We start from the raw sequence: 12452 nt of genomic DNA, 5'->3' as shown, positions 1-12452 counted from the left end.
GCCCCTGCCTCCCAAGGAGCCGCGTCCCCGGGTGGCCCGGAGGGACGACGGACGGGCCTGGAGGCTCTCCTCTGCTGGCCGGTCGGGGCGGGACGCACGGAACCGAAACCGCGCAGACGCGTGCTGGGAGGTTTCCCTCTTCCCGGTCACAACGCCTTCGAGGCTGCTTGAGAAATGAACTCACATCCTTAAATGTGGTTTCCGGGGCTCCCCTGTCTGGGGCCCCCGCCGAGCCGCAGCCAGAGGTCTGGGCGAGGTCAGCGAGGACGACTACGAGCAAGTGTGGGTCGTGCCCGCCCGTCGGGGACGCTCAGTGTGGGAGGCAGCGGCTGCGTGAGAGGCGGGTCCTCGAGGCCCCCAGGGTGGTGGGACAGTGTGTCCGTGGCCTCCCGGGTGGGGGTCGTGAGGGGCTGGCTGCGATCTCAACCCTGAGCCTCCCTCCAGCCCCTGCCCCTGTGGGGTGGGCTTCCCTGCTTCCCACCAGCCATGGGGCCCCTGCCAGGGTCCTGCCTGTAAGGGCGTGGGTGTCAGTCCCCTCCTCTCCACCCCTCCGCCATCAACTTAGTGGGCCACAGCCGACTTGGGGAAAGGCCCTGGGGAGGAGGGGTCTCCCTCCCCGCCTCGTCTCTCCCTCCCGAGCTTTCCGACGGACTGGAGAATTTACTCTTTCCGCGGCCGACAGCCACGCAGTCAGACCTCGTGGACGACCCTGGCGGCCTGCTCGGATGGAGAAAGGGCCCTTCCCAAGCCGGGTGACGCTGATGAGGGCCCGAGCCTCTGGCTTCGGTGGCTGATGGACGACACAGGATGGACGGCCTCCTCTCGGGGCTGCTGTGGGGAGTTCCCAGTCACGAAGGCACCTACCAGCCGCACCGAGGCTCTTCGCAAGGTGGCGGCCGCGTGACGTCCGCTGCTGTTCTGCGTCCCTTCTTCCCAGGCCCTGGTCCCTACAAGGCCCGCCGCAGCCCCCCTCCCCGGACAGCGCCTCCGGTGCCGGCTGCGTGGTCGCTGAGACCCCAAAGACAGGCCCTACCCTCTGGCCACTGCTCTCCATCCTGGAGGTCGGAGCCCGAGGTCAGGGTGTCAGGGCAGGGAGGCTCCGGAGGGGGCCCTCTCCACCTTCTAGGGTCCTCCCCGAGGAGAGGCGGTGGTCTCTGCTTCTGCGGGACACTAATTCGATGGCAGGACCCAACCTCCTGACCTCATCTACCCCAAATTACCTCCCAGAGGCCCCACGTCCCGACATCCTGTGGGTGATGGGGGAGGGCACAGTTCCGTCCACAGCGAACCCCCCAGATCAGGACAGCTGGCCCCACTCCACGCAGCAGGGGCCCAGACCATGCGCGAGAGCCGGGGCCAGCCCCTCGCTCCTCTGCGTGCACCACGCCCCCTCCGCCAGGGTGGAAACCGTGTTTCTCTGCAGCTCCCATCCCGGGCTCTGCACACAGTGGGTGCCACATAAATGCAGGAAGTGAGTGGGTGAACAACAGAGGGACAAGTTCAATGGACATGATATCTGTGGCCAAAGCCAGGAGACAAATTATCTGCTCCCAACACCTACCCACACTGCGCCTGGGGCTCTGCCCTGAGGCCCGATTCTGCCCTGGCGTCGGGACCCTTGGAAGCCCCACAACCACGGCCCAGGACGGGCACACCTGGGCCTGGGCACTGTGGGCCTGGGAAGGCAGGGTCAGATTCTCCACCCCTCGGTCCTTAGCCAGCTCCACTCCTTGGCAGGCCTAGAGCCGGGCTGGGGCCACCAAGGAGGGGGGACACTAGGACAGGACCTGGCAGTGGTCACGATGTCCTGAGCTGATTGGCGGTTTGCTCTTGGGCCCCGGCAGGGCAGGGGCCACCGGAGAGGGGGACGCACAGGGCTTCCAGCCCGGCCGCAGCCGTCGGCCCTCCACATCCAGAATCACAGCATCCTGCCCGCCCAAGGACTGGTTTTCCTCTAGAACCTTCTCTGGGATGAAGCCACCCGTTCTTGACACCGATGAGCCTTAGTGTTACCGACGGCCGCCGACAGCCAGTGCGGGCCACGGTGGGTCAGCGGGGCGGGGGGCTGCAGGACGCGTGTGCTCCGGAATGACCGAATGAGCGGGGACAGGCCGGAAGGGGCAATGACAGGATTCAGCCACCGCACGACCGCGCGCACCGTGTCCCCCCATCAGCGCCGGTGACCCGTGGTGTTTATCGTCCCCCGCCCGCCCGTCCGCGTGGCGCTGAGAAAAGACATGGGCTTCCTCTTGTGACTTCACGCACGGAGGCACGGTCGGCTCCCGTCCCCCCGAGCACGTGCCGCTCTGTCATTGAGGAGAGCAAACACGGGCTCTGAGAAACCGCCCGAGCTGGGCTCGCAGCCGCCAGGTCCCGGTGCGGGAAAACGCCAGCTCGGCGCGACGTCCACGCTTGCCGCCCTTCCTGCGGAGAGCTTGGGAATTCCAGCGCCAGGGCCACCGGAAAGGAGCAAGAGGGAACGTCCAACCCCACCCCCGCCTGGAGCGGGAGACCTCGAACCTGGTCAGAGAAAGCAGCCGCAGGAGAGAAGGCGCTGAGACTATGTCCAGCTCGTGCACGTCCCGTGCTTTCCCACGGCAGAGAGGGGCATTCTGACCTGCCCGGGTCGCGATTGTTTGCGAAGGGGCAGCTAGAACCACACACCCCGAGGGACGGGGGCGGCGGCCGGACAGGACTGGGGTCTGGGTCACGGCTACCCCAGGGCAGAGCCTTAGACCCGTGGGGCCGGGACCCAGGGGCAGCCGGGCTCAGGCACTGTCTACTGTCCCCTGAGCCGTGGCGGCCGACGGGCTGACGTGTCCGGGTCTCTGGACGGGGGCTGCAGACAGCCAGGGTCCGGGAGGCCGGGTGTCCCCGCCGACCGCTGAGCGCTGGAATTGGAGGTGGGGGTGTCCGTGCCCGACAGGACAGAGTGGACGACGCTGCCTGCCTGACCTGCTGCCGTGAGCTGGCGTGTGGGGGTGCCCGGCAGAGGACGGCGTGCTCCCCGACCTGGGTGTTCCGTGGGGCGCGAGGCCTTCAGTAGACGGTCACAGGGCGGGGGGCTGCAGCTCAGACAAGCTCCGTGGGGAGCACGGTGACCCGGTCCAGCCACAGCTGGGTGTCCCAGAAGGTGCTGGAAGGACCGTGGGTCTGAAGCACCGGTGGGGTCACGCCCCCGGGCATGGGACCGCGTGGGCGTGTCCAGCCGCCTGAGGACAGAGAGCCCAGGACGTCCCTTTCGGCAGCGTGTGGGGCCGGAGGGGTCACCTGGTCCAGAGTGGGGGTCTGCAGAGGGAGCACCGGCCCCCAGAGTGTGAGGAGGGGCCGAGTCCGGAGAGCCCCGGCGTCCAGGCACCTGCGGTCATGCTGCCCGGCATCCAGGGTGAGAGGGACGCGAGGCCCAGGGGAGGCAGCCCACAGCCCGGGGACCCTGGTCAGGGAGGGCAGAATGCGTGTCCCGAGGACCACAGAGGACCAGCTGACCGCGGGAGGGGCCGCGCTCCCAGGGGACAGAGGAGGAAGGGGGCAATTGTCACAGGGAGGGGACAGAGGCGGGACGTGGACCGCAGGAGAGGTGCGGTCCAGCCCCCGGAGAAGGAGGGCCTGAGGTCGGCCTCTGGGGCCAGGTGCAGCCAGGGGACGCCTGGCCCGAGGGTGGGTCCCGGGAGCCTGGGGACAGCTGCAGGGGTCTCTCGCTGCACCCGCAGCCCAGCGGCCCCCGGAGCAGCCCGGCAGCCCGTGGTTCTAGCAGCCCGAGGGCAGAGCGGCTCGGACCGGCAGGTGCGGGGGAGAGAGGTCAGGGCCTGCCGTAGGGGACAGGAGCCCCTCAGCCCTCCGTGGCCTTCCCAGGGCCCCGTCTGTGACCCCCGGCTGCTCCTCTCGGGCGGCCCCGACCCCCATACGCCCATGCGGTCGCTGTCACTGGTGTGGACCCTGGGTCCCCAGTGCACGGGGCCCTCGCTCCGCCTGTGGACAACCCCGGGTCCCGCTGCCCACTCCGGCCTCTGCTCTCAGGACGCCCCGGAGGCTTCGGCCACCGTGGCCAGCATCCTGCCATGACGCTGGCCACGGGGGCCGGTGAAGGCCGCCCGGCCTCCTGCTGGGGCCTGCTCCCCGGGCTGCCGGCCTGCTCCCTGGGCTGCCGGCCGGCCGGGTTGGCTCCCCACCTGCACGGCCGGCCCGGGCTGCGGCTGACCACCCGGGTGGCCGGGCCGGGGGCTGATGCGTCCCCCAGATGGGGCCGTTTTCGGGGATGGCGAGCCCCGCGTGATGGCGCAGACGGTCCCCGGGGACCCCGCAGACCTGCAGAACATTACCCCAAATGAAAGGGAAGGAGAGGGAGAGACAGACGCGGTGTCCTGTAAACAGTCTGATTCCTCGATGTAAACCAGATTCGGGCCCGGGACGTCAGGTTAGCATCTGTGCCAGAGCCCGGGCCCCCACCCCCGGGGAGGCCCGGCGGTCTGCATCGCCTACTCTGGGACACGTCAGAGTGACCGCCGAGACGTTTCGTAATTAGGCAAAATTGGTCTTGCATTCCTTCCCTAAATCCCCCAGATCTCCGCAATTTCAGGTCTTCTCAAAAACGAAAACATTTGGTAATTCAATGACACGAGTGAAAAAAGCATAGGATGTTCTCTCAACTGGAAAATACCAATTAAGGAAGCAGTTCTGACTTTCCACCCGCCTCGGGCCGAGCGGGGAGCTGCTCTCCGGGGAGAGGGACCTGCGGGGACCGGGGCCCCGCGAGGGCCGAGGCCGGGGGGCTGCCGCGGGCGGCTTCACCGAGAGCGCTGCCCCGCGGCCGGGCTCCGAGGGGGGCGGGGGGCGGCTGCGGGGACTCAGGGGAGGGTGCGGGGGGGCCCTGCTGTCTGAGGTGGGCATGTGGGGAGGGGCCGAGACGGCCTCCCGCTGTGTGGCAGCACCAAGGACAGTGTCTGGGCCCTGGGCAGCCGCGGGGGGTGGTCGGTTTCCCTGCAGCCTGGCCCTGTCCCCCACCTGTCCTGGCTCTTGCGGGACCCCGGGCCCCTCTGTGGAGGGCAGGGCGCTGAGTGGGACGCAGCCGCAAATGGGAAGTCAGCGACTGCTGTAAGAGGTCATGTCAGCCCGTCTGGTGCCCGTCACACCGGCAGGTCTGGTCACGTCATCTGTTTGACAGAACGGGTCGGAGCCTTCGGACGTCCTTCAGCCCCGGCCGCTGGCTCTGGGTTACCTTCCCTGGGGTTTTCTTGTCGGTTAAGTTCTCACCTGCCCATTGCTGCTGCTCCTGCTCTCACAGCGAAGGAGAACGCGGTATGTTCTCTTCTTCATACTCATCGTCAGAAGAAACCTCTTTACTTTGAGATAGTTAGAGATTCACAGGAATTTCCGACACAGGGACACCCATGTTCCGTTCAGCCATCCCCTCCGGGGACATCCCAGCCAGCTACCAGGTCCCGGCAGGACACCGGCCCTGCCATGGCCTCGTGCGGCACGTGGCGGCTCAGTGACATGACCGTCCATCCCGCCACAGTCACGGTCCCCTTGCCCCCCGTGACCTGCCTCCCGTGGCTAAAATGGTGTCATCCTGAGAATGAGGCGTATGCAGAACCACAGGGCTCACAGCCTCGCAAGCTTGGGGTCTCTTCGCGGAGCAGATGGTCGTGAGGTCCTTCAAGGTCGTGGGTGTCACCTGTGGTATGTGTGACACATGTGTCTCACGGTCTCCAGGGCAGCGTGTGTCCAGCCGTCCCCTGTGCAGGAGGCTTGTTTCCAGGCTATACGGAAGCTGAGATGAGCCGTCCCGTGCGGTTTCCTGTTTGTGAGCTCGGGTGTGCGTTTCTCGGGGTACGTGTCCGGGAGCAGAACTGCCGGGCCATCTGGTGAGCGTAGGCTTCGTTTTTTAAGAAACTGTCAAACGACCCTGCGGAGCGGCGGTCGTGTTCCGCAGTCCCAGCAGCTGCCTGCGGTCGCCATCCCCCGGTTGCCGGTGGCTGCGCGGGCCCATGTCCCGACTCCGTCTCTGAGCGGCTCTGACGGCCCATCAGCGGCGACTCATGGCACTGCCGATCCCGCCCGTCCCCCGGGGGCCACCGTCGTGCACGTCCATGTGTCTACTCGCCCTCGATTTCAAGTCTCCCGCGAACGTCCTCGTCCTGTCTCGTTCCCGCCTGGGCCTGAGCGTCCTTTCTGCGTCCCGGGTGCGCGTTGGTGTCGCAGGTGTGGCCTGTGAGCACTTTCTCCCGGCCGCGGGCTGCTCGCGGGGGCTCCGGCAGGACAAAAGTTCTCTCTCCGTTTCATTCCGGTGCATTAACGAACGTTGTTCTCTCTGCAGGACAAAAGTTTTTAATTCCGACGAAGTCTAACTCACGGATTTAAAAAAAATTGTAACGGATCCTGCTTCTGGGGTTACGTTTAAGAGCTCTGCCCAGGGCCGGGTCCTGAAGATTTTCTCCTATTTTTTTTCAAAGCCTTTTATTTTGTGTTTAAATTTATGATCCACTTTGAGTTCACTTTTTTTACAAGATGGCGTGAGGTTCGGGTCAGGGGTCTTTTCCTCCCCTCCACGGACGTCTCTCCAGCTGTCTGCCACGTGGTCGGCCGCGCCTGCGGGTCCGTCCGCGGGCTCCATCCCGCCTCTCCCCGACTTACACGCGGCCACTGCCGCTTTCCAGAGCGCTGGAGCTCAGCAGCCACTCATTCCTCCCACCTGAGTCTCCTTAAAAAAAAGTTGAGTTAACCTGGCCTCTTCGTCCTCTATGCGTATCAGAATCGGTTTAACCTGGCCTCTTCGTCCTCTATGCGTATCAGAATCGGTTTTCCTCTTTCCACGAAAAGATTTTCCTTGTGCTTTGATAGGAACTGGGTTAATTCCGCACGGGTCAAGGGCGGAAAAATCCTGACAACCATTTCCCACGTTCACCAGCGTAATGAGGCACACGGGGTCGCCCGCGCAGTCCCCGGAAACCCGCTCCCCCGTGCTCGGCACGTTTTCCTGTGCAGCGCCGGTCTCTGATTTAGGGATTTGTGTAGCCAATGTCGCGATTGGGGATATCAACATTTTCCTTGTTACATTCGCTAGAAATGTTTTCCTCTGGTCTGCGCGGCCGCGGCCGAGAGATGTTCACGGAGGAAGAGCCGAGCCCGCGGACCCCGGCATCCGTGCTTGTCTTGCCGTCCCCTCCCGTGACCTACAGGAGATGTCATAGTTTAGTGTGTCTGTGCAGGTTCCGGTTGCCTTCAGCTTCCTGCCGTGTGTCCATCAGGACCCAGACATCTTGCCCCCGATGAGTTAGTGATCATGGCGATGGCCTTGCCGTTGTGGCCACGGGTTGTCCTGCCAACTGGAGCACGACTCGTCTGTCCGTCATCCGTCCGTCCATCCCCTGGTTCTGCGCTGCCTCGCTTGCCTCTGACCCTGAGTCGGCGCGCTCGCTGCCTGACCGTGGGCCGCCGTCCTTCGCGCTCGTGTCTGTTTGGAAAATTATTCTTGTTATTCTTTCTTTTCATGTTGCTTTCAAAACTGCCCAGGCTTCTCCGAGGACAGCTCTTCGCTGAGACTCTGAGGGAAACTTGGTCACATGGACATTATCCTTTAAGTGGGATGGAGTGAAATCTGTAGATTCACACTTGCAGAACTCAAGTGCATAGTCTTTCCAAGCATACAACCAACGATTTCTCACCCTTGATTTAAATTTGTGGCGAGTCGACTCCTAAGACTTTTTTTTAATTAATTTTTTTCAACTATTTTACTTTTTCTCTTGGGATTCCCTACATCTTACGAATGGGGAAAGCCGCACGTTTTCTACACACACACACAAAAGGCTGCTGGTTTGTGGTGTTGAGTGCTACACGGGGTGTTTGCTCGCCGTAGCGTCCCTGCCCTTAGACGTCCCGCGCCCGGTCACCCCTGTCCTGTCACCATGCTGCGGCAGCAAATAAAATAATAAAAACTGCTTTCTTCAAACATTTCCCGTTTATCTGAGGGCCGGTGGCCATCTCTGGTGGACATCTCTCAGAAGACAAAGATACTGGCGACCATTCAGGCTTCCCCCTTACTTCTAAAAACCGAACCTCGAGCTCGGAGTGTTTGGACGTGGAACTTTGTCGAACTTACAAGCTTCTGCAGCTGAGGCTCGAGACACTCACAGATCCACGGTTCGGGACGTTTTGGGATTACCCAAGCAGGTTGTTTTCCGTCTATCTTCCTGGAATAACTCGTACTTGGCTCGGGGCCCAGAACGTAATAGATGCTCAATAAATAATCCATTGCATAAAGGAGTGAATGACCAGCACGGACATGGAGGCCACCCCACTCCGTGGCCTGGGCGTGGTGGGCTCGCTGATGGGGGTGGCGGACACTGAGGAGCCCCGGCTGGTGCCCAGGCCCCGCGCGGAAGCCCGAGGCCGTGACCGCTGCCAGAGATGCAGCCCAGACGCAGGAGCCGTGCAGCCAGACGCGACCCCCACCCCGAGGCCCCACCGCAGGCGACACAGCCTTGCTCTGGCCCGCCGGCGCCTTGGTCTCTGCCATGCATCACGGGCCGCTGGTGACTTATGAAGTGACAGCGAGGCAGGTCCAAAGACGCCCAGATGGCAGGAAGCCTGTCGTCAGGCGGCCGCATGGGCATGTGCACACGGCGAGGCTCTCCCACAGGGACGTGACAACAAGGGACGGGCCCGCGGCAGGACCCGGGTGGGGGAAGCAGGACACACGCGCTCACAGGGGAGGAATTCCAGCAGGTAAATGAAAACACACAGAGAACGGTCGCGTGGAAACAATGCAGGAATCCCCAGCAGCTCGGGCAGGACGAGGGCAAGAGCCTGTGCACGGGATCCCCGCGGCAGAGGACGGTGCAAAATGCAGCACGAAGGGGATCCGCACGAGCCTCGCAGACGTGCGGTCGTGGCTTTACGAAGAAAAGAGAAAAAAAAAGTGCAAGAAAAAAGTGCGTGGAAGGACAGTGGCCACGGTTCCCCCAAAGTCGTGAAAGAACCACAGATTCCTGAACTGCAGAGAGCCCTCGGCGGGACACGCGTGTGCACACCTGTCCCAGGTGACCCGCCAGGCCGGCAAGGCGGTGGGCACCCGCGTCCCCAGACCGAGGGCCACTGAATGTCGTTGCATTAGCAACAAACACTCTAGACACGAAATTAAGAAACGGTCCCGTTCGTGATGGCGATACAGAGTACAATCCTTAAGGATTCCAGCAGCATCGTCGGGGCCAGGCCACGTGCTGGCTTCCCTGGCGTGGCCGGCGGCACGAGGGCGGCTCAGCACGTGGGGCGCCCGCCGTGCTCCTGGGCAACGGGAGTTCACCCCAGAAAGGACTCATAAGTTCAAAGCCCTGTCGCAGTCCCAGCAGGCCTATGTGCAAATGTTCGTTCCTAAACCGACCCTCGTGTGGACAGGCAAACTGAATTCTGAAGAACAATAATTCTGAAGAACAAAGAGAGCGGGACGTTCCCTTCCCGGTCTCGGAACTGGCTGTGTGGCCACGGCCACTGAGACGGCCGTGCCGGCCGCTGGTAGACGCAGCGGCGGAGCGCGGCGGGACGGGGAATCCAGAAATTACCCTTGCGTTTACTGCCCGTGAGCGCTCACCCCAAGCGCAAAGGCAATTCGACAGGGAAAAAATTGCCTTTTCACCGCCGCCGCGCGGGCATCTTGATGTGCCCGTGCAAAGGAGCGCGCTGGGAGCCCTCCCTCGGGCGGGCCACGGGGCTGAGCGCCGGGCGGGGCTCACTGTGAGCGCCGAGAGTGAGACCGGCGGGCGGAGACGCAGGGGAGCCGTTCGCAGCCTCGGTCTGGGCGCGATTCCGCAGATACAACAGCCAAGTGTCATGTGTAACAGAAAACACGGACAAGTTAAAGTTCTGTTATGGTTACAGAGACGCCACTCCGGAAGGAACGAGATAAGCCCCGGGCTGGGAGGCAACACTTGCCAATCGTGCAGCCGACCCGGGACTGAGTCCAGGACGCGCGTGTACGCGCACACGTAAATTGATAGGAGCGGCGCGCACGAGCTAATTAGGAACCGGCGAAGTGACCGGGCAGGCAGCCCCCGTCTCCGGACTCGGGATGAATTTATTCGATGCCACGTTTATTTACTTAACGTCGTACATTCCCCAGCGAGGACGGGCCCGGCGTGCCGCATTCCGGTCATTCTGAAGTGTGCTGCTTTCAGCAACGTTGCTTTTAATGATCCGGATTTTCGCCTCTGAGTGCCTCTTTAACCCCGAGTTTACAAACAGAGTCATTTAGCGACCGCTTTTCTGACTCGGTTTCTCACGCTTCGGCCTCGGGGTTGCAGGACACGTGCCCTGCGTGCTGACCCCCGGACTCAGAAACCCCGCTCGGGGCTTGTTCCCGGGACCGCTGCCCGGCCCGTCCTCGGAGCCGCGCAGACCTCCTGCTGCCGGGCAAGCCCGCCGCGGCTCTCGCACATCGCCCAGCGCGGGATCCTTTCATTTAACCCATTACCTCCGCCGGGTTAACGCGCCCCTGTGGTGGCTTCTCCAGACCAGGACCGGCTCCCGCCCTCCGCGGTCCTGTCGGCCGCTGGGCTGTGTCCGTGCCCTGCTCTGTACTCAGTACCGCGGAGGACGGACAAACCAAGTTCGGTCCCGCAGGCTCAGCACGTATACGTTGTCTGTTCTCACGGTGGTTACACTTAACTTTTAATCTGAACCAAACAGCGTCCCCGTCTTCAAGGTAACAGAACCCGCGCGTTTGCCAACTCTCATCCTCATCCCACACGCGACTATTGCTCAGAAAATGCAAGAACATAATTCGTCTCACTTGGTTCTTACCTTTTCCCCCCTAAACATAGTGAAGAAAAGATGTTTGATCATCCCATTTTGTTGTTCTGGATATTTTTCTTTAACCATTTCGTGTTTTTGCCGAGCGGTTTCTCAGGATAATTCTCCAGACTCCGTGTTTGTCTGAGAACGTTTCTTGACACCCTCACGCTATTATCCACTCACATTTCCAAGTATTTTTGTCTGGAAATGATATTTTCTGTTGAACGTTCCTTTGGGCCAGCCTGGCACTCGCTGCCTGACAGTGACTCCCCCCCGGGGACAACCCGTCTTCGTCTCGGCTGGGTCCGCGCGCAGTCGGCACATGGCGGGCAGCACGTTTCTTCTCCGGCCCTTTCAACAGAAGGGTCTTCCTTCCCTCCTTCCTTCCTTCCTCTTCCTTCCCTCCTTCCTTCCTTCCTTCCTTCCTCTCTCCCTCTTTCTTTCTTTCTCTCAATAAAGTCTTTCTTTAGCTCTGGGAGAACTTCTCTCCCTGATTTTTTTCTCCCCCAGAGTATTTTCACTCTGGTTCAGATTCCCATCGTTTGCGAGGTGGGCTTCTGGTCATACCACTTCTTTTTCCTTTTGTATTTTCATCCCTCAGCACTTCCCCGCTCATTTTGGAGAGGATCCTCCCCGTGTCGCCCGCCCCACTCCCGAACATGGCCCCTGCGGCCCATGAGTACACGTCGGGGGAGACCAGTGGGACACGCCCGGACACAGGAGGGGATCTCTGTGTGTTAGCTTGGATAAAACAGCAGCGAGAAGACAGGTCTCTGGGTTTAGAGAAAGACTTTATTTAGAGATGCTGTGGCATTGGTTTTACATACAAGGTGGGGGCCAACTGGTAGAAGGAGGTGGGGGACACTTGAATACACGGGTTCACACCTCCCGGCTACGGGCATCTCTGGCCAGAGCTCAGACCTTGCACTGGCAGCAGACGGGGACGCAGCAGCAGGACTAGGAGCAGCAGGGTTTGCAGCAGCAGGGGACACAGCAGCAGGGGACACAGCAGCAGGACTGGCAGCAGGATGACCCACAGCCTGAAGAGCAGCAGCAGGGTTTGCAGCAGCTGGACTGGGAGCAGCCACAGGAGCCACAGCCCCCACAGGAGCCACAGCCCCCTTTGGAGCCCCCACACGAGCCACAGCCCCCCTTGGAGCCCCCACACGAGCCACAGCCCCCCTTAGAGCCCCCACACGAGCCACAGCTGGAGCAGGAACAGGCTGGCACACAGCAGCACACGGGCTTGCAGCAGCAGACGGGCACACAGCAGCCAGATCCGCAGCCCCCACAGCCGGAGCCGCAGCCCCCACAGCTGGAGCCGCAGCCCCCACAGCCGGAGCCGCAGCCCCCACAGCCAGAGCCACAGCCCCCACAGCCGGAGCCACAGCCCCCGGAACAGCCACAGCAGCTCATGGTTCTAGTGGGTTGAGGCTGGAGCAGGTCAGAGGCGCAGGTGCAGAGGACAGGTGCTCAGGTGTGGGGCCTCCTGGGCCGGGAGCCTTTATACACCTGCCGGGGTCTCTGGGCACCTGCTCACTTCCTTGTGTCTGTTTATGCCGTCACCCAGAGAAATTTGTTTGTTTATTTTAGTATTAAAATAATGACATTAGTCACTACCATTAGGTCACGCTTATCATGTTTACTGTTTTGCAATCAAGTAAAAG

General features: G+C 62.1%; 1 protein-coding gene across 1 annotated transcript; it reads right to left on the bottom strand.

The window, feature by feature from the left end:
* Nucleotides 1-4013: 4013 nt before the first annotated feature.
* On the bottom strand, nt 4014-5319 carry LOC123948151 (basic proline-rich protein-like). Its single transcript, XM_046014649.1, has 3 exons — nt 5251-5319; nt 4658-4914; nt 4014-4305 (listed from the first exon to the last, which is right to left on the bottom strand). Exons 1-3 carry the CDS (start codon nt 5317-5319, stop codon nt 4014-4016), a joined length of 618 nt encoding a protein of 205 aa, XP_045870605.1.
* Nucleotides 5320-12452: the final 7133 nt, after the last annotated feature.

Source organism: Meles meles, chromosome 8 (genome assembly GCF_922984935.1).
Source record: "Meles meles chromosome 8, mMelMel3.1 paternal haplotype, whole genome shotgun sequence".
NCBI lineage: Eukaryota > Metazoa > Chordata > Mammalia > Carnivora > Mustelidae > Meles > Meles meles.
Note: the sequence above shows the minus strand (reverse complement) of the source record. Positions and strands in the feature narration are given on the sequence as shown.